Source organism: Schistocerca americana, chromosome 9, assembly GCF_021461395.2.
Source record: "Schistocerca americana isolate TAMUIC-IGC-003095 chromosome 9, iqSchAmer2.1, whole genome shotgun sequence".
NCBI classification, from domain to species: Eukaryota; Metazoa; Arthropoda; class Insecta; order Orthoptera; family Acrididae; genus Schistocerca; species Schistocerca americana.
The window spans coordinates 162,466,433-162,489,544 of record NC_060127.1 but is presented as its reverse complement, the minus strand read 5'-3'; the positions used below and the strand labels follow the sequence as shown (position 1 = coordinate 162,489,544).

Here is a 23,112-nt window from a genome sequence, read left to right as displayed (position 1 = left end):
TAAAGTAGCCTAGAGGTAGAAATTTAGCAATCTTAGCCAGATGTACAAGTAGTATGTGATATGAAGAATTTGTGCAGCACCTGATACAGTCCTGTTCTAGACACTGTTGGTTACTGATTTGAGGAAATTGTTTCATTTTTGTAATTGAATATTGTAATTGTTAAATTTAATAATGTCTAGTAAAAATACAAAAGTATGAGGGACTACATTGTTTGTGGAATGTAAATTCTGAATTATTTCAAGACAATGATTTTAATATCAAAAACCAAAACTGATTGTAGTTTTAAAATTATGTTACATCATCATATTCACATGGGTGAGTAATGAAACCCAAAATTAGTCATATAAAACCAAGGATGAAATTAGAAATTGAACTGAAAGCATAAATTTGAATTTTTTACGTATGAAGAATGTCTTGAGAAGGAAAGTAACATTTAAGTTGAAAGAATCAAGTTAAGAAAATGTAATGTAATAAATTATGCAAAATCTGTTGCAACATAATGAAACTCATTGTGATAAATTTTATGACTAAAACCAGGGGCACCCATTTAGTGGGGCATGGAGGCAGGCTTTTGATATTGAGCAAATGCAAAGATGTAGGCTTGATGCTGGCAGGGACATGGCAGCAGCAGTTTCAAATGTGGCCTCAACTGCTTGTACTAACATGACGCCACTTGTCTCCGTGATGGGACAGAGCTACTAGGAGCTGCCCAACTTGCCTTCCACCCCAGCCTTCTCTGCAAGGTTCCACATTGCCATTACATCTACATAAGCAGAGCTCTGTGCCAGTATCAGCAGTCAGTGATTTCAACTCCTCGTGTTAATGGTGGAGACAGCTGTCGTAAGCTCGAGTGTTTTATTCAAAGTTGTGCAGCTTGTAAACCAGGAAGATTTTATTGACGCATTCCACGATGAAATACTCCAAGGACAAAAATATTATGACCAAATTATTTAGAAAATATAAATATATGAGTGGCAGTAGCTATGAGATATTTTGTATTTTGTCGTTGGTCATCTCTCTATTGTGACGTCACACTGACTTTGTGCCTTACTTATTTAAATACTAGTAGTATAGAAAATTGTCCCATTAAGTGTTTTTAAAAAATTTAATCACTCCCAAGACATTCACATTTTATTTCCCAAGAGAAGCATTTCGGTTTTACCACTAACTTATCTACCTCCATATTATGTGTTACAAATTAAGTAAGGGTGACTTACTTGTTGATGGGGAACATGTTGAGAGCATGGACAAGGGGTTCCGTGAGGTAGTCGTGAAGCACAAACTGATGGGCATCGTGCACCAGAGGAGTGTCTGAGGCCCCGGGGCACAGTGCCATTACAGACACTCCAGTCTTGTCCAGGTGCAGTTTATCCTGCAAACACAAAAAGTTCTTCTTTATTTTTATAAACATTACTATCACACTGTTAGTGAAATAATGAATGCAGTGTGGGTAAACATTTGGAGTGAAGCATTAATATGGGATGAAACGGCTGGGTAGGATAGAAATAATGATATATTTGCATCTCAGGAATTGTCTCAGGTTAAGCTCACAGATGTTATAATTCCATTGAGGGAGAATGTGGAGTATGTTGAATAGGAAGGAAGGTGGAATGAGCTCATAAGTATAAGGGTTTCAAAGATTATGGATACAGTGTGGTGGAATCAAGTTTTCTTAAGGGGGGTAGGACTTCAAACGGGCCGACTTGCAGCAGGAGAGGCACCACAGGACATTTTAATTTCCACTGTCTATACTTTTACAAGTAAATTCATAAAACTTTATCAGCATCACCAGGAAGGATTCAGGATTCACACTTGTAGCAGCAGAAGTTCAAAACCATAACAAAATAATTTTTTTTTTACATGTGAAAGTTCATCATTTTTTCACTTACTATTGGCTGCATTTGTTGCTATAGGTACACTTTTCTTCATAAGTAAGAGAGACAGTTCGATGAATTTTGCACGGCATACAAACCGTACTTACAGGTGTCTGAAACTCTGGAATCTATTTAATTTATGAAAAAATGAATGAGCTGTTATGTTTTAAACTTTATGTTTAGAAAAAAATCAAATTTTGTAGTTAATTAATCTCAATTTTTACCACAGTTCTTAATAGATTTGGAAAATTCTACAGTTTCATACACCTGTAAGTATGGTTTGTATGCTGTGCAAAATTCATCAAAGAATCTCTGTTACTTGTGAAGAAAATGTACATATAGCAACAAATGAAGCCAATAGTAAGCGAAAATATGATGAAATTTCACATGTAAAAAAATTTATTTTGTTATGTTTTTGAACTTCCACTGCTATGAATGTGAATCCCGAATCCTTCCTGGTCGTGCTGACAAAGTTTTATGAATTTATTTGTAAAAGTATAATGGAAGGAAACATTCCACGTGGGAATGTATGTGTGGATGGATATGTGCGTGTGTGCGAGTGTATACCTGTCCTTTTTTCCCCCTAAGGTAAGTCTTTCCGCTCCCGGGATTGGAATGACTCCTTACCCTCTCCCTTAAAACCCACTTCCTTTCGTCTTCCCCTCTCCTTCCCTCTTTCCTGATGAGGCAACAGTTTGTTGCGAAAGCTTGAATTTTGTGTGTATGTTTGTGTTTGTTTGTGTGTCTATCGACCTGCCAGCGCTTTTGTTCGGTAAGTCACCTCATCTTTTTTATATATAATTTATTTGTAAAAGTATAGACAGTGGAAATCAAAATATCCTGTGATGCCTCTCCTGCTCAAAGTCGGCCTATTTGACGTCCTACTCCCCTTTAAGGATGTAGGTCAGGTCAAGAAATTTTTGGCAATTCATGAGGTGAAGGAATTGTATAATCTGGTACAATACAGCGAGGTGACAGAAGTAGTTGGATGCCTCCTAATTTGTTGGCAAGCCCCCTCTTACCTGGTGTAGTGCAGCAACTCGATGTGACATGGGCTCAAAAAGTCACTGGAATTCCCTTCAGAAATACTGAGCCATGCAGCCTCTATAGCCATCCATAAATGTGTAAGTGCTGCCAGTGTGGGATTTTGTGCATGAAATGAGTTCTTGATTTGTCCCATAAAAGTTCAGTGTGTTTTAAGTCAAGTGATGTGGGTTTCCAAACCATTCACTTAAACTGTCTGTTGTCCAGGAATATGAATCCATTAATGGCTCAAAATCCTCCCCAAGTAGCTGAACATTACCATTTCTAGTCAATGATTGGTTCAGTTGGACCACAGGCTGCAGTCCATTCCATGTAAAAGTAGCCCACGCTGTTATGGAATTACCTCCAGCTTGTACACTCCCTTGTTGGGAACTTGGGTCCAGGGCTTCATGGGGTCTGCAGCACACACTAATCCTGACTGAAATTGGGATCCATCTGACCAGGCTATGGGTTTCCAGTCATCTACAGTCCAACTGATATGGTCACAATTGCTGCAGGTGATATGCTGTTATAGTTCAATTCTTTTATCTTGGCGGTACGCGCATGCCTGCCCAGACGCGGGAGATTGCTGTGTTGCCAGATGTACGTGCCAAGAGAAGCAGTGCCACAGTATAGTTCGCAAACTTCCGTTTAGGGGGGAGCGCGCAGTTTCTAAAGTAAAGCACCCACGGCCGCGTTAACCCTTTCGCTGCTACAGAGACGTGCTCCCTGTATTCCGCGATGGGTGCGATTTTGTCACCATTGCACTGCTCGCCTGTACAGACACATGGTGTTTCGACTGCTTTGACACACTTTATCATTCAATTTCACAAAAACTATTTGGCCCAAAAATTTGATTTTTACACATCTTTCTTGACTTAATTTTGTTTCGATGTTCAACGCAGTTATTGTGCAGCATTAGATATATTACACCACTGCACAAAAGTTTGAAGAGTTTACAGAGATAATAGTCCATAGCATATACTTTCCGTATGGTCGATTTTAGTTGCCACTAGAAATTTAAAAAAATTACATTCAAACGAATAAAATTCATGAAGTAAGACACTTTGAAATTGTTTTTAAATAAAGAAAATATTAAGTACCGATCACGGTTTGAACTCAGAACCTTTCGCTTAGCAGCCATACACTTTAGTCATTATGCTAATGCAGCTCGTCATTCAATATATCTCCAGAGGACTTTAAAATATCACGCAAAATACCGACAAACACTGTTGGTATGATTATGAATTACTCACGTTTCATCAAAGTACAATAGGAAATAAACAATTACCGCTGTTCTTTATTGTGAAAAAGCGGTTAGTGAGAATGATACAAACAACTTTCCGTGCTATCGCCTGATTTAGGAGGCTTATTGCTTGTTTGGTTTAATTAATTAATTGAATATGAAGCAATTGGTATAAAGAATGCTTTTTCCAAACTTTCTATAAAAGAAAGTCTGCTATCAAGACATTGCTTTTGTTCAATTACTTTATTTATGACTGAATGATTCTAAAACTGAAGACACTCGTCTGTGCTCTGCACTGCAGTCGAGCTCTGGCAACGTCGTTCTCTGTTCATTGGTTGAATGTGTTTTGTGACGTCAGATGCGCAGAACGAACCTAAAACTCGGCTGCCGTCATAAATGATGCACACTTTAGCAAAGGCACTCGCATCAGTTATCTGCTGCCATAGCCCACTAATGCTAAATTTCTCCGCAGTGTCATATTGGACATGTTTTTCACACACCCTTCACTGATTACCATGGTTATTTCATGTAGTGTGGCTTGCCTCGTAGCACTGACAACTCTACAAAAACACCGCTGCTTTCTGTCATTAAATGAAGGCCGTCAGCCACTGGGTTGTCTATGGGAAGAAGTAATATCCAAAATTTGGTATTCCAAGCACACTCTTGACTGTGAATCTTGGTATATTGAATTCCCTAAGGATTTGCAAAATAGAATGTCCCATGCATCTAGCTCCAACTAACTATCATTCTATCTTCAAAGTCCATTAATTCCCATTGTGTAGCCATAGCCACATTGGAAATCTTTTCACATGGATCAGCTTAGCACAAATGACAGCTCAGTCAATGCACTACCCTTTTATATCTCATTTACACAATACTATGGCCACCTGCATATGCTCATATCATTCAGTGTGCACGGATGGGAGCAGGTAGCCAAATGTTGAAAGTGAGGCATAGTGGCTATTGTTCAAGAAATTGGTGGGAGTGACAGAACTTGCACAGTATGGAAATGCATGCCAAATTCATATGCGTTACGTTGAGGTACACAATGGTCTTTTATGTGTGGATGATGATCATGTGATTTAGTATCCATGTTCAGTCAATTAGTACTTTTAGTAGTTTCAATCTAATTTTGGCATATTCATGAATGATTAGTGGATTGGGGATTACAAGTGCTTGAGTGGTAGTCCTACTTATTTTACTATTTTAATTAGGTGGGCTGGATGTTTGTATATTTGGGTAAGGAGCTCTGGGATGGCATGGGTGGGTAATTTTCCTTATAATGGTTTTTATGGAGCTGATGGAGATGGAATGGTTGATGTGGAGCTGAAGGGGGAATTGGAATGAATGGATGGTAGGATGGATGACACAGAAGGCATAAGACTCAATATATTGGTTTGGGTGTATGGGAGAGAACTCAGCTGCATGTAAGCAAAGAAATGGTTATGGTTGTTGTTGCTGTTGTTGTTGTTGTGGTCTCCAGTCCTGAGACTGGTTTGATGCAGCTCTCCATGCAACTCTATCCTGTGCAAGCTTCTTCATCTCCCAGTACTTACTGCAATCTACATCCTTCAGAATCTGCTTAGTGTATTCATCTCTTGGTCCCCCTCTACGATATTTACCCTTCACACTGCCCTCCAATACTAAACTGGTGATCCCTTGGCGCCTCAGAACATGTCCTACTAACCGATCCCTTCTTCTAGTCAGTTTGTGCCACAAACTTCTTTTCTCCCCAATCCCATTCAATACCTCCTCATTAGTTATGTGATCTACCCATCTAATCTTCAGCATTCTTCTGTAGCACCACATTTCAAAAGCTTCTATTCTCTTCTTGTCCAAACTATTTATAAAGCTAACAAGATGGATCTTGGCACTTGCTGGATACTGGCCTTCAGAATAATTTTAAATTGTACAAATAATAATTTGATGCAAAATGTAATTCATAATTGTGATGTAGTGGTTGGCTGACACAATCATGACATCAGAAGCTACTGTAAGAAAATAAGCAGCCTCTGCTGAAGGCAGGCCATATTTCTGTGAGCTTCATCAGTTGCTAGCAGGCTGATGACATACTGATGACAGCCATACAGAAGTGTAGCAATATATTTTCTTTTTGTGGTGAATACCATAATAACAAACAATAATAATGCAGAGTTTTTTGTGTTATTCAACTGTTTCACATCACCACAGAAATATCAAGCCATGTGTGTGTGACTCTGAATGAGATGAGTATAAAATGATACGTATAGCCATAGGAATTATTGATTTGAGAAACTACTGATAGGAGCTCAAATTTTATGGCAAAAGCTAAACACAGGTAGATCTCAAGACACAGTGTGGAAAGAAAGGTATGTGTGTGGTGGAACAACTGTGTATAATAACTGAAACCAAAAGTAAGCCTGCAATGCAGTTCATAAGAACGCGTCAGTGTCCCTGCACCACTTCAGTTGGGTGTCTGATTGCTTTACACAACACGTTTATTTTAGAGATGTATAGATGTGAGTAGTTACTGACCCCATAGGAACGGGTCATAGCAGCCACTGCATGCTTTGTGCCTGCATAGATGGGAAGCACAGATACTGGCTCCAGGCCTGCTACAGAGGACAGGTTGACCACGACACCACCGTTTCCACCTTCGTGCTTGCCCATGTGCTTGTAGGCCAGCAACATCGTGTGCACAACACCCTTCTGCAAAGCAAGATAACACAGTCGAATTATATCGCAGAAATAAGACTAAATCTGGAGTGGGTAAACATTAAACAGGGTGTACCACAAGATTTTGTTCTTGGCTCAGTCCAGTTCTTGACCTACATAAGTGATTTACTAAAGATAATGAATGCCTCTTCTAAAGCTATGGTCTATACTATACTAGATCAGGTGAATGTTAGATCAGCCTTATAAAGTGTTCGTGAGAAAGAACTTAATCCTATTAAGACTAATACTAGAAAATTTAAAAGAAATAAAAATAACATTCAGCTATTCAGATTGCCAAATTTCGAGGGTATTGGATTTCATTCAGATGTGTATCAGCCTCTTCTTCATTATTGCCATGCATTATCAGTTAATTCAATTTTTCATTTTCATGGTATGGGACACAGTTTCATCATTTCAGGTTCTCTGATTGCTACAAATTATGTGGAATAATACCTGTGCATGTGGTTGCATCACATCCAAATTGACTGAATGTTAACTTTCATACATTTTTAGTCACATTATACAGTTGTAACAGTCCAAAAAAATTCTTTCATTTTATAAAATAATAAATCTAAATTTTTAATAATAATCATATGAAAATTTAAAGGGTAAGTTATTTACATAAAAGGTCTGCATGCCAAAACATTCTAAGTTCATCTTTATATTTTTATCTTTGTTTATTATGGCATCTTTGGTTACGGTACAGATAAGATTTGGTATTAGCATGAACCAGCTGTGAAGATGTCTTCTCTCCACAAAAGTAACATTTTGTAAATAAAAGCAAATAAATGCTGTATGCAATGAAAAATTGAAAAGACAGAGGAGTTGGTGTATAAGAAAATTCAAAGTCAGATTCCACTTGCAGCATTCAAAAGTTGAGATGAACTCAGAGCTATGGTAGAAACTGCAAATTATTTGGCTAGGATCTTTCATGAGTTCCAACGAAACACAAGATGAGTAAATATATGCTGTGATTGCTGTTCTCAAATGTTCCGATACATTTGTTTATTGAAGTAATAAGCAGCCAGGTTTGAAATTAAAATATATAGTGAAAACAATCTTAAGCTCACAAGATCAGTAAGCACACTCCAGGTGACCTCCATGTGTGATGTCCCAGGGCAACCAAGTGAATAATAAATTGAGCTATCACCTACGCGCCTTTAAATTAAGCTAATAGTTCAATTCTGTCTGCTTTCCACTTAAAAATCTCTCTCCGTGTGCTGACCTGCAGATGGTATTATTAGCACACTTTCACCCACTACTGTCCTAATCATCTGGAGTAGTACAGCCAGAGTCAAAAAACTATTTATTGTGCATAAGCCGATTGTAAGAATGCTATTTAAAGTTGATGCTTGTGTCAGAAGCATTGTTAGGAACATGGGGATACCTACACTTAGACTATGTGCCAAAATGTTTACTCTTTCATGATACTGTGTACTCCCTCATAACATTATGTGACTTTAGCACAAACTATATATTTAAAAAATGCAGTACCTGATGTAAAAATAATTTGCATACAGACAATGCATTCCTATGCAGGAATTAGAATGGAGTTTTTAAGGTAGTATGTAATACTCTAGATAATTTTTTTGGGAGGGGGAGGGGTCTTTGTTTTAAAGACTGCATATTCTTTAACCCAAATAGGCGAGTCTTCAGTTAAGCATGTATTACCCACAGGGTTGAATCCAATAACAACTCTGAAATCCAAGGTTGATCACAATATTTAGTAAACTATGGCCCAAGCTATACATACATTAATAAGCCACCATACTCATGCAATCCCAAGACGAAAGTGTTTCTATAACATGGCATCTTTTGTGTTTTTCTCTAAAGCTAGAAGAAAGAAGACAGTCGATATCAATTTTAAAAACTCATGAACATTACTGTTTGGAAATTCTTGATATCAGTGAGACTTACTATGCAAGTTCCTGATATAATATTTAGGTGACACTGCAAGCTTTTTAATATGGTGCAAAAGTCTTGAAATTGAAAATCCACAGATATCCAGAAACAAAGTAAAAGATCATGTTAGATATGTAAATCCCATTTAACAGTAATGTTCTAATTGATCCAGTACACAGGTAGCTGGTACCTGTAGTGTTTTGTGTACAGATACAAAAAATGCTTTATTTGAAGAATTAGGAAAAAAAACAGCTGATTAGCTTAAGAGTAGGTTACCTGAATTTGTTGTTAGTACACTATATTTTTAACAATGTAGGCTGTAGTAGTTGTTCTGCCTACTAATTTTTAACTCGATTAATTTCATGTCCCTGAAGGCTGAGATTAAGGTGCGTATTATATGACTGAGTCAGTATTAGTGAGTCAGCACCCACGCTGCTGAAAACATTGAATTTCAATCTGATGCCTACCTTCTGTGAAGCCAAGATTTCAGAAGTACAAAGGTTACACCTACATCCAATCTACACCACACTATTCAAAGCACAGTGAACTGCATGACAGTTAAGTTACTCCTGATAACATACAAATAAAATAATAATACTGTTAGAAAAGATTTATTAGAAAAGTTATAGACGTGCATGTTGGTATCAATAATCTACATAATCACAATTCACATTTAAGTGTGTCACACTCCTTAATGGACTGACAAATTCCTTTTGAACAGTTAACAAATCATTCCCTTTATTCGCCCATTAACTATGTGCATTGTATGAATGTAGTCAGTTAATAGCCAGGGCTAATTGCTATAAAACTTCTCATATTTAAGTTATCTACAAATTCATGTCCCTCACTTTGATATGTGTAAATAATATTACTTTCTTACAATCAGATATTCTTTAGTGTTTAAAAGCTATGTGTTATTAATAACTGTTTTATTCCTATTTTGAATTTATGGAATTTCACATGTTCCTTTATTATACCAGGCAATGCACTAAAAAGTATTTTGGTTTGATGATATACACTTTTTTCATGAATGGCTTTCTAATGTGTGTTGCAATGGAACTGGTCAGGGCACCTCTCTCTCTCTCTCTCTCTCTCTCTCTCTCTCTCTCTCTCTCTCTCTCCTCCCCCCTCTTTCCCTCCTTATCTCTCTCTGTTTTACACACACACACACACACACACACACACACACACACACACACACACACACAACCCATAGACTATTACATAATCCGGTGTTACCAATTTTTGTTATCTAGATTTCAAAATAATTACCATGTTTCTCATAAATAAAACAACTAGACACTATTAACACAAGATTTATTAGCAAATTAATTTGAAACAGTAACTCTAATCTAAAGCTACTATCATTACTCATATTTAGATGATTTATTCTGGAAATCTTTAACAAGAAATAGTAAACTGTATTAGAGTCTTTGAATGTAAAGACTGATGAATTCAAATACTTCTGGGCTGTGAGATATTGTATCTTTGTAGTTAATCATTGTGTATCAGTTTGTAGTAGTAGAACTGCAGCAGTTAGTTGTAAAATGTTATTACAGAAGTAATAATAGTGTCCCAGTGAATTACAGAGGAATATTGTGAAGTGTCTGTCATGACATTGTCATGTTGAAGAATTGAACCAAATTGTGAAATTATACTGAAATATGACGTGAAAAACAAAAAGAAAGGATAAAAATTCATTGTACAACAGAGTTCTTATTTGTCAATAACTGACCCAATCATACCTGTCAGTTGACAAGCCATAATACAAGTACTGACAAAGATCTACAAGAACCAGATGAGCAAAGTTTTTAGTTTTTTAAGTGTTATTTCTAACTTACTTCTCACTTAAAATGTTTGCACACACTTATAGTGTTACTTCACCAAAGGAAGTGTACAAGAACAATATATGACTTTCAGTAGTTACAAAGGATGGGTTTGCGATAGCATATCTGTGGAAATCATCTCTGTTTCTTGTTTTGTGGTTATAAATGTGATTGTTCAATGCTGAAAATTTATACTTTAATGCACAAGTGTCATTATTTTAAATTTTTTGTATATTTCCTGTATGCCTTTCAATGGGGAACTCGTTTCATTATACCAATAGCCCCTTTTCGAAATTAGAAAGTTTCTTTTTCTGTACCTGTATTTCCATAGTAAATCACGCCACAGCTAAGCAAGCAATTCGTATGAGCATAATAATGAATCTGCTTCCTGAGACTGCAGCCAGCCCATGACAGCATTATGAACAAAGTCACTTTTTCCTGCACCTAAAGAGACGAAAATCACTTCGAGCCTAATTTGGGCTATAGTACAGACGTACTAAAACTTATCATTTAGGGTCATCATTGACAAAGCAGACTATCTGAGCAGCAAGGCTAGGGCCCATGCCACAAAGAGGCCTGCACCATAGAAATTTAATAGAAAAAATGTCAGCTTCACTACTGGAATGTAGGTCTCCTTACAGTTGTAAAGCACATAAATGTAGATTTTATGGGCTCACTCAGCTGGATCCACCAAAATAGCTGAGTGGTCAGTGTAAATGGCTGCCATAATGACACAGGTTCGACTCACATTACTGTTGAGGTTCTCTCTTTGGTGGGGGAACTGACATGAGGTACACTCAGTCTCATGTTGCCAGTTGGGGTGCTACAGGAATGAGAAGCAGCGGCTGCGCAGTGTGGGAAGTTTATAAAAGGCTCTAATCAAATCCTTGACTCTTCCGCATTCGGGAGGACGACGGTTCAATCCTGCATCCGGCCATCCTGGTTTAGGTTTTCCGTGATTTCCCTAAATTGCTCCAGGCAAATGCCGGGATGGTTACTTTGTAAGGGCACAGCCCACTTCCTTCCCTAATCCGATGAGAGTGATGATCTCGCTGTTTGGGCTCTTCCCCCAAACAACTCAACCCAACCCTTGACACTTCAGTTGGTAGAGTCACTACGAAAAATTTTTACTGAGTCTCGGTGGTTTAAACTAATTTCAGTTTCGTGGAAAGCTAATTATTTCCATACCTCATGTCATACAAACCAAGCCCCATAATTACTTTTGGCTCAGTGTTGCTGCCACACACAGATTCTTCATCTCTTGAAGTTGGGATAAACCATTTTCAAATAGGCTAACTTTATTCATTAACAATAAATTCCAATAAATTTATATGAAGGCTTAAGATCAGTAGCGTCTGACAGATAGCTTACTGATTCATTTCGTCATAGCTAGGTCATATGACCGTCTTGAGCATTTTAGCAGGAGACTCAATAGTCAACTAAACAATTGAATTTCCCTCAAAAAAATTGTTTTTTGCAGGAAACTATTTTTTATCGTAATAGTTACAGTACCATACTACCAACTGCAAATAACTTGAAGCTTTTGTCAACATAACTATTACAATATTACAAGAACAGGGGATGACACATAACTTATAGAATGGCTGTACAAGTCATAGTAGGTGCATAACAGAAATGTGACAGACTAAAATTTCATTTGTAATAAGATCATTTTCTCTGTAATTAAGTACTACTATAAAATATGAACTACTTTATGTGAAATAGCGAAAGTGCCAAATAAAAGTTCTTTTAATCCCATTAGCTTAGCACACCACAAATTGTAGGCATAGCAAAATTTTATTGAATTATATCAAAGTAACAGAAGAAATATTGAATTTAATTGATGAAAGGAGAAAATATAAAAATGCGGTAAATGAAGCAGGCAAAAAGGAATACAAACGTCTCAAAAATGAGATCGACAGGAAGTGCAAAATGGCTAAGCAGGGATGGCTTCAGGACAAATGTAAATATGTAGACGCTTATCTCACTGAAAGTAAGATAGATACTGCCTACAGGAAAATTAAAGAGACCTTTGGAGAAAAGAGAACCACTTGTATGAATATCAAGAGCTCAGATGAAAACCCAGTTCTAAGCAAAGAAAGGAAAGCAGAAAGGTGGAAGGAGTCTATAGAGGGTCTATACAAGGGCGATGTACTTGAGGACAATATTACGAAAATGGCAGAGGATGTAGATGAAGATGACATGGGAGATACGATACGTGCTGAAGAGTTTGACAGAGCACTGAAATTCCTGAGTCGAAAGAAGGCCCTTCGAGTAGACAACATTCCATTAGAATTACTGACGGCCTTGGGAGAACCAGTCCTGAAAAACTCTACCATCTGGTGAGCAAGATGTATGAGACAGACGAAATACCCTCAGACTTCAATAAGAATATAATAATTCCAATCCCAAAGAAAGCAGGTGTTGAGAGATGTGAAAATTACCGAACTACCAGTTTAAAAAGTGAAAGCTGCAAAATACTAACACGAATTTTTTACCGACGAATCGAAAAACTGGTAGAAGCCGACCTCAGGGAAGATCAGTTTGGATTCCATAGAAAAGTTGGAACACATGAGGCACTACTGACTCTACGACTTATCTTAGAAGAAAGATTAAGGAAAGGCAAACCTACGTTTCTAGCATTTGTAGACTTAGAGAAAGCTTTTGACAATGATGACTGGAATACTCTCTTTCAAATTCTAAAAGTGGCAGGGTAAAATACAGGGAGCGAAAGGCTATTTACAATTTGTACAGAAACCAGATGGCAGTTATAAGAGTCGAGGGGCATGAAAGGGAAGCAGCGGTTGGGAAGGGAGTGAGACAGGGCTGTATCCTCTCCCCGATGTTATTCAATCTGTATATTGAGCAAGCAGTAAAGGAAACAAAAAAAAAAAAATTGGAGTAGGTATTAAAATCCATGGCGAAGAAATAAAAACTTTGAGGTTCGCCGATGACATTGTAATTCTGTCAGGGACAGCAAAGGTCTTGGAAGAGCAATTGAACGGAATGGACAGTGTCTTGAAAGGAGGATATAAGATGAACATCAACAAAAGCAAAACGAGGATAACGGAATGTAGTCGAATTAAGTCGGGTGATGCTGAGAGAATTAGATTAGGAAATGAGACACTTAAAGTCGTAAAGGAGTTTTACTATTTGGGTAGCAAAATAACTGATGATGGTCGAAGTAGAGAATTGGGGAGAAGAGGAGATTGTGGCACAAATTGACTAGATGTAGGGATCAGTTGGTAGGACATGTTCAGAGGCATCAAGGGATTACCAATTTAGTACTGGAGGGCAGTGTGGTGGGTAAAAATCGTAGAGGGAAACCAAGAGATGAATACACTAAGCAGATTGAGAAGGATGTAGGCTGCAGTAGGTACTGGGAGATGAAGAAGCTTGCACAGGATAGAGTAGCATGGAGAGCTGCATCAAACCAGTCTCAGGACTGAAGACCACAACAACAACAACAACAACAACAACAGTTACAATACCATACTACCAGCTGCAAATAACTTGAAGCATTTGTCAACATAACTATTACAATATTACAAGAACGGGGGATGACACATAACTTGTAGAATGGCTGTACAAGTCATAGTAGCTGCATAACAGAAATGTGACAGACTAAAATTTCATTTGTAATAAGATTATTTTTTCTGTAATTAAGTACTACCATAAAATACAAACTACTTTATGTGAAATGAATAGCGAAAGTGCCAAATAATTTTTTTTAAATTCTCATTAGCTTAGTACATCACAAATTGTAGGCTATAGCAAAATTTTATTGAATTATATCAAAGTGGTCCCATACTCCAGGAATGAGTGTAGGGGAACATAAGCAGGAATCCTATATCACAGTTTATTGAAAGGCTCTAATGGAGATAGTTTGACATTGTCTTCCTCCAACCTCTTATAAAGTGTACCCGTGACTGTGTTATGTGCCTGACTTCAATATGTGCTTGTACGGTCTACTCTCAGATTTGTGTTCCTTTGAGTTAAAGAAAGGAAAAAAGGTGAAACCCAGTCAGATAGCCTGCTCCTCTCAAATAGCACCAATGAGACAATAGAGTTTAATGTCTCCATCCAATGGACGGGTGACCGTAAACATCGTCACATGCCTTCACCTCAATACACACTGAGGAAAGGTTTGGAATTTAATCCAAAGACTGGTGACCGGGAACTTTACATCACCCTGCTTCTCCACTTTGCTGGAAAGGCCAATGTAAAACTGCCAATAATACATAACATACCAAGATGGTTATGCACTCAAGTGCCATCCACATGTGAGGTTAACTTGGTGATCTGATGGGAAATGTTGTATCCAATGCAACAAGCCATTGGCACACACATGCCCAATTCCCACAAGGATAGTTTCCCCACCGTCTCTCCCCCAACTCTGCTAGAAAATTAATTACAGCTTTATTTCACCATTTGTCCAGAAGAGAGAGGAAATGCCAGGAAGTTCAGCGTCAAAAAGACATCTTCTCCAGGAGCAGGGACCTTCTTAAATTCAAACTCTATGGAATGGAACTGCCATGGCTGCAAAAGTGTCGAAATGGGGAGATGAGGAACGTCTTGGTTCAGACATAAGGAATCAGTTTTACCAGCTAATTGAAAGGTGGTTTTGACAGGTTAGAATGCTGGCTGTGAGTCACACTTTACCCAAATAAGCCAAAATAATAGCTTTCAAAACTCATATTGTTGAACATTAATTATAGATAAGATTAGTACTTGTTCCATAGATCATGAATACAACACTTCGTTATGATGTGGAACAAGTCATGTTAATAAAAGGTGTCTATACAAGATATTACATTACACAAAATATTACATGACAATATTTTTAATTTTTTTTCTTTTGTGGGCCTTGGGGAATTACCCACTTATTATATCCAAAAATTCATCTAATGAGCAGAAGTAGTTGCCATTAAGAAATTCTTTTAATTTCCTTTTAAATGCTATATGGCTATCAGTCAACTTTTAGATGCCATTAGGTAAGTGACCAAAGACTTTTGTGGCAGCATAATTTACCCCATTCTGAGCCAAAGTTAGATTTAACCTTGAGTAGTGAAGATCATCCTTTCTCCTAGTGTTGTAGCCATGTACGCTGCTATTACTTTTGAATTCGTTCAGATTGTTAGAAACAAATTTAATAAGTGAATATATATATATATATATATATATATATATATATATATATATATATATATATATATATATATATATAGTGAGGCTACAGTAAAGATCTCTAGCTCTTTAAATAAGTGTCTGCAGGATGATCTTGAATGAGCTCCAGCAACTATTCTGATTACACACTTTTGTGCAATGAACACTCTTTTACTCAATGATGAGTTACCCCAGAATATGATGCCATAGGAAAGCAGAGAATGAAAATAGGCGTGGTAAGCTAATTTACTGAGATGTATATCGCCAAAATTTGCAATGACCCTAATAGCATAAGTAGCTGAACTCAAACGTTTCAGCAGATCCTCAGTGTGTTTTTTCCAGTTCAACCCCTCATCAATGCATACACCTAGAAATTTTGAATATTCTACCTTAGCTACCGATTTCTTATCAAAGTCTATATTTATCAATGGTCTCATCCCATTTACTGTGTGGAACTGAATATACTGTGTTTTGTCAAAGTTTAATGAGAGCCCATTTGCAGAGAACCACTTTACCATTTTCTGAAAAACGTCGTTTACAATTTCACCAGTTAATTCTTGTCTGTTGGGTGTGATAGCTATACTTGTATCGTCGGCAAAAAGTACCAGCTTTGCATCTTTGTGAATACAGAATGGCAAGTCATTAATATATATTAAGAACAGCAGAGGACCCAATACCGAACCTTGTGGCACCCAATTCTTGATTGTTCCCCAGTTTGAGAAATCACCAGTTTTTTGCATATTATGTGAACTGCTTATTTCATCTTTCTGCACTCTTCCAGTTTGGTATGATTTAAACCATTGGCACACTGTCCCATTCATACCACAGTACTTGAGCTTATCTAGAAGTATTCCATGATTTACACAATCAAAAGCCTTTGATATATCACAAAAAATCCCAACAGGTGACTTCTGGTTACTCAGAGAATTTAATATTTCATTAGTGAAAGTATATGTAGCATTTTCCGATGAAAAACCCTTTTGGAAACCAAACTGACATTTTGTTAAAACTTTATTTTTACAAAGGTGTGAAGCTACTCTACAATACATTACTTTTTCAAAAATTTTGGATAAGGCAGTCAGAAGAGAGATTGGGCGGTAGTTGTTGACATTAGACGTGTCTCCTTTTTTATGCAGTGGTATAACACTGGCATACTTCAGTCTATCTGGGAACATACGCTGCTTCAGAGAGCTATTACATATGTGGCTAAGAATGCCACTTATTTCTTGGGAGCAAGCTTTCATTATCCTGCTGGAAATGCGATCAATTCCATGTGAGCTTTTATTCTTCAGAGAGTTTATTATCTTCCTAATTTCAGCAGGAGAGGTGGGTGGAATTTCAATTGTATCAAATGGTGTGGGTAAGGCCTCTTCCATTAACTGCCTTGCTTCTTCTAATGAACATTTAGATCCTATTTTCTCTACAACATTTAAAAAATGATTATTCAAAATGTTTTCAACTTCCGGCTTGTTGTTTATCAAGTTTCTATTCGCTTTGATGGTGATGCCATCATCCTGTACTCTTGGTTGCCCTGTCTCCCTTGTAATAATATCAGTCTGTATTTTAAAAATGGCATGAAAATAGTGCAGTGGCTAAGTTAACGTAATCTGATGTGAAGTTTTGTGAGCAAGCAGTATTATAGATGGCACCTAAGTTACTAAGCTGATGTATAGATACTACTAATGCAATGAAATGTCAGATGCTAAAGATCCCTTGTACTCAACGAATTATTTGGTTGTTTTTGGAATGAAGTCACACGGCGCCACGTGTTTAAATTAATCATCAGATACAGTAATTTTACGGCAGCAGCCACAGTACTCACGATGTTGATGTCGATTTGCTTTTCCCACAAGGAGTCTCGCATGATCCCTGCATTGCTGACGACAATGTCGAGCCGCTTGAATGTCGACTTGGCTGCCTTAAACACCTCTGCAAAGAACAGTCAGCCACTTAGTTACATGTTCCAGTGATCATTTACGTGATTTACATAGAAATGATGGGAAGCAAATCATTTTTCATTTTGTATATAAGAGATTTGTTTGTACGTATGTTAGGTGGTATCAATTTAGAGAATATTAAACTGCACAGACTTAACATATTAGTCTGTCATTACTCATGGAAGGATTCTGATACTGTGCAAGGAAAATAACGTGTCTAGAATGAACTTTCATTTTACAGTGGAGTGTGCACTAATTTGAAATTTCCTAGTAATTAAAACTGTGCCGGCCGGGGTGGTCGAGTGGTTCTAGGCGCTACAGTCTGGAACCACGCGACCGCTCTGGTCGCAGGTTCGAATCCTGCCTCGGGCATGGATGTGTGTGATGTCCTGAGGTTAGTTAGGTTTAAGTAGTTCTAAGTTCTAGGTGACTGAGGACCTCAGAAGTTATGCTCTATAGTGCTCAGAGCCATTTGAACCAATTAAAACTGTTTGCCGGACTGCGAGAAAAAGCTGGACCCTTTGCAGAAGTATAGCTGCGAGGGTGGGCCATGAGTTATGCTTGGATAACTCTGTTGGTACAAGACTTATCCATAAAAGGCAAAGGTTCCAAGTTTAATTCCTTATCCAGCAAACAGTTTTAATGGCATCTACTATGGCCCCATTGATCCTATCAATCCCATATTCGTACAGCTGTCCAACGTTTCCGAGTAATGCAAACAACAGTATTACTGATCTATGGATGTTGGATCCAGATGAAAGCGAGTAACAGCACCCGAGAATCCTAAAACACACTTGCAATATGCCATGGTCCTGATGCTTTCCGATTCCAACATGTTCTGGAAGATGTTTCCCCTTCTTACCCACAGTAAAACACGATCTTCCGGCATACAAATAACAATTTCTGAATGGGAAGCCCACTGCATAATCTTTCCATGCATACAGAATGTAGATGGCTTCAATACTATCTACTTCATACAGTTACGCTAAAATGCTAATGATTTGCATATCCAATCATAAAATTCTGACATTTGTTGCAAGCTGCCTTCACGGTGCCGCAGTTGTAACAGCCACATTGTATAAAGTTGACAGATGAAAAAACACACATCAGATCATGAAACTGCATAGCTGAAGACAACTATGAACGGAGATGTCTAGAGGACTCCTTTATCCAGAGCTGGACGTCAGATGACTGATGACGATAATGGCGCTGGAAAACGACCTTCCATTTGTGACTTCATTGGCAGCAAGAGCACTTCTCACCTTCCAGGGAAGCAGAGTTGGTGACATCGGCTTTGACAAAGATGGCGTTCCCCTTCCCAAACTCTTTTTCCAGCTCGTCCACTGCCTTTTTGCCAGCCGCCTCATCAACATCCGACAGCACCACCTGAAACCAGTCGAAAGTAGATGGTGTCACATTGGATCGACTGCAGAGGGAGACATGAATGCTGATAATATTTTGTTACATCCAAAAGCCAACGTTAGGAGAATTTTCATTCAGTCATATGAATGTGGCTTAATCTGATTATTGCCTGGAGGCCATGTAAATATTTTTTATTTACATTCACTGATTAACGTTTCATTTGCACACCATGCAGGCAGCATCGTACAGAGATATCTTTAATGATTAATCTGGTTTCAGAGAATTGTTTACTGACATGTGTACGATATACAAAGATGAGTGGTACATGAAAAAATAGATACATTGTCCAACTTCAAAAGCTTGCATTGTGACTCGTGAGCACGCTAGATGGCAGGCTTGTGATGGCAATCCACAAGATGGCAGCACTGCAGGAGGCGAGATTTTGTGTGTTAGAATACGCGAAGTGTTTGTTGGTTACGAGCGTCCAGTGTGCATTCATCGTAAGCAATCACGGAAAATGTTGACTTGGCCACCAGAGCATTTTGGGTTGTTTTCGCCAGTTTCGTGATACTGAGTGACAGTGCAGAGGGAAAAGAACAGGACGAACACGTGTCTCATTGGAGATAGTGGCGGGCAAGAGACAGAGCTTTGTGCCACAAACATCAGCTGCGCATGCAATCCGTGAACAGAACTTTCGGCAGAAACCATTGTGGAATATTTCGAGGCGGCATTATGCATTTCAACCCCTACCACTTGCATCTGTTACAACATCTGACCAAGTTTGAGCCATTCTTGTCTATTTCTTTGTGTTTGGCATTCGTGTAAATCAAGGAAGTCGAGTGATCGTCAAAAAATGAATGAAAAAGAATTTAGTGTGGTGATTAAACATTACTTTACGAAAGGCAAAACGCCCTCAGGAGACTAGAGAGAAGATTGATAAACATTATGGTGACTCTGCACCTGTTCGAACAGTTTATAAGTGGTTTCAAAATTTTGGAGTGGCCATGTGGGCACAAGTGATGCTGAACTTTCTGGAAGCCCTGTGGAGGTTACAACTCCAGAAATCATTGATAAAATCCATGATATGGTGATAGTTGACGGAAGAGTTCAGGTGTCTGAGATTGATAATACTCTAGGCATCTCGAATGAATGGATAGATAATATTTTGTATAAACATTTGGACATGAGAAAGCTATCCACAAGATGGGTTCTGCGATTGGTCACACTTGACCAAAAATGGAATCATGTCTAGTGCGACGATGGTTTGCAGCTGCTCAGGAACTATCCGCAGGACTTTAAGCGTCGTTTTGTCACTGTGGATGAAACATGGATACATTACTATACTCCTGAGACCAAACAACAATCTAAACAATGGGTTACCAAGGGAGAATCTGCACCAGAAAAGGCGAAGACCATTCCTTTCGCCAGAAAGTTTATGGCGACTGTCTTTCGGGATTCGCAAGGGATAATCCTCATCGACTATCTGAAAAGGGTAAAACTATTACAGGTGAATATTATTCATCGTTATTGGACCGTTTGAAAACCGAGCTGCAAGAAAAACGCCGGCGATTGGACAGCAAAGAAGCCCCTTTTCATCATGACAATGCACCAGCACACACCTCAGCGGTTGTGGTCGCAAAATTAATGGAAATAGGATTCCAACTCGTTTTACATCCCCCCTATTCTCCAGACTTGATTCCCTCGGACTACTATTTGTTCCCCAATTTGAAGAAATGGCTTGTGGGACAAGCATTTTATTCAAACGAGGAGGCGATTGTAGCAACTAATAGCTATTTTGCAGACTTGGGCAATTCCTATTGCTGAGAAGGGATCAGCAAATTAGGGCATCGTTGGACGAAGTGTGTAAGTCAAAAGGAGACTATGCCGAAAAATAAAAAAAGGATTACCCCAAACAAGTAAGTAGTTTTTATTTTTTCACGGACTCTTCAAACGCCCTTCGTAAATCTGTAAAGATGCATGTTATGCGTACACTTTATAACAGACTATAAACTACTAATGTTCAATATGATGCGGCAGTGTTACATTTAAATAACAGTCTACATGTCTGATGAAGTCTGTGCGAAAGCTCCATGAAACAAGATTCACGCGAAACCGATATATTACGACAAGACTACGGAAAAGATATCTGGGCAAGGTATTCCTTTTTACAACTGAACATGAACATTCATGATGTTTAGTACCCTTTCACATGTGTTAACAAACTCTCGTGTGACATATTTAATTATGGTTGGTTGGTTGGTTTATTTTGCGGAGGGGGACCAGACTGCGAGGTCATCGGCCCCATCGGATTAGGGAAGGATGGAGAAGGAAGTCGGTCATGCCCTTTCACGGGAACATCCCCTGGCATTTTCCGGAAGCGATTTAAGGAAATCACGAAAAATCTAAATCAGTATGGCCAGATTCATCTGTCAACCGTCGTCCTCTCGAACTCGAGTTCAGTGTATTAACCACAGCGCCACCTCGCTCGGGCATATTTAATTATACAGGACTGGTTACACAGGGTGAAAAGTATTTAAACCGACAAACTCTAGGAGATTGTAGGGGACATAAAAATAAATATTTTTCCCTAATGTCATTTTTTCCTATGAGGAGTATTTAAACCGGTAGATGAAGATTTCTCTGGCGGCGAATTAATTAAACCAACACATTAACAGACCCAATTTCAATTACAGTAGATTTTCAAAAATGCCTCCATTGACAAGTAAACAAAGGTTACACCACCGGATCATATTATGTCCGACACGGGCAAAAACCCCAGGAGTATCTTGAATTGTTCCTGCTGCTGCTGCTGCTGCTACTATCTGGGCAACCAGATTCTCTTCTGATGCATCAGGAGCTGCGTAAAAAAAGTTGCTCATCTCTTCCCACACAAAAAACTCCAGAGGGGACATATTTGGGGATCGAGCAGGCCATGTTACAGGACCACCCCTGCCAATTCACGTTTCTGGGAACCGTCAGTCCAGGAATCGACGCACACGACGACTGAAATGTGCCGGCGCCCCGTCATGTTGGAACCACATGCTTTGTCTTGTAGGGAGCGGGACGTCTTCTGGCAATGCTCTGGCGAGAAAATTGTAATAGTGCCTGCCATTTAATGGCCTAGGTAGAAGATACTCCTCAATTAAACAGTCCCCAACAACACCGACCCACACATTAACGAAGAACCGCACTTGATGAGCGCTAGTAAGTGTGGCATGTGCGTTATTCTCACTCCAAACATGGGAATTGTGCATGTTGAAGACTCTATCACGCCCGAACGTTGCTTCATCGGTAAACAACACAGAGGATGGAAATTTAGGATGCATTTCACACTGTTCCAGGTACCACTGCGAAAACTGTGCTCTGGGTGGATAATCAACTGGCTCCAGGTTGTGGACACGCTGTAAGTGAAATGGATGTAACAATTGCTCCCGAAAGACTGTTCTTACATTCGTCTGATTCGTCCCCATGTTACGTGCAATTGCACGAGTGCTGATTGAAGGATCCAGCTCCACATGCTGCAAGACAGCTTCCTCAAATTGCAGCGTTCTTACCGTGCGACGGCGTCCGTGTCCAGGTAATTTGCTAAATGACCCGGTCTCACGCAGACGTTGGTACACAGCAGCAAAGGTCGTATGATGCGGGATTCGCCGATTAGGATGTTGTTGTTCATAAACCCGCTGTGTACTCACTCCAGGTATATCTTTCCATTAGTAAACAGAGACAATGCACTACTACACTGGTGGACAGCAGTTGCCTACAACTGAAGAGCGTAATACGCCCTCTAACAACTGAAGAGCGTAATACGGCCTCCATCAGTTTAAATACTCCTCATAGGAAAAAATGACATTAGGGAAAAATATTTGTTTCGATGTCCCCTACAATCTCCCAGAGTTTGTCGGTTTAAATACTTTTCACCCTGTAGAGAATGCTGTTAGCTTGCACTTGCTTTACTTCTTACCCTTACGTCCGCCCTAAGTCACTGCAGAAGGTAGCTTACGTTTAAATGAGCCAATTTCACTGGAGACTGATTTACTCTCTGATTTTGAATATTTTGTAACTCATGTCTTTTACATGACAT

At 38.7% G+C, this 23,112-nt stretch overlaps 1 protein-coding gene across 1 annotated transcript in view; it reads right to left on the bottom strand.

Moving 5' to 3' along the window:
• Positions 1-23,112, bottom strand: part of LOC124550773 (15-hydroxyprostaglandin dehydrogenase [NAD(+)]-like) — a 71,310-nt gene that overhangs the window by 4,810 nt on the left and 43,388 nt on the right. Inside the window, exons 3-6 of the mRNA XM_047125497.1 lie at positions 18,932-19,055; positions 17,555-17,661; positions 6,659-6,832; positions 1,219-1,373 (exon numbers count right to left, since the gene is read on the bottom strand). Coding sequence (XP_046981453.1) covers positions 1,219-1,373; positions 6,659-6,832; positions 17,555-17,661; positions 18,932-19,055 — 560 coding nt within the window. The remainder of the gene's footprint in view (positions 1-1,218; positions 1,374-6,658; positions 6,833-17,554; positions 17,662-18,931; positions 19,056-23,112) is intronic.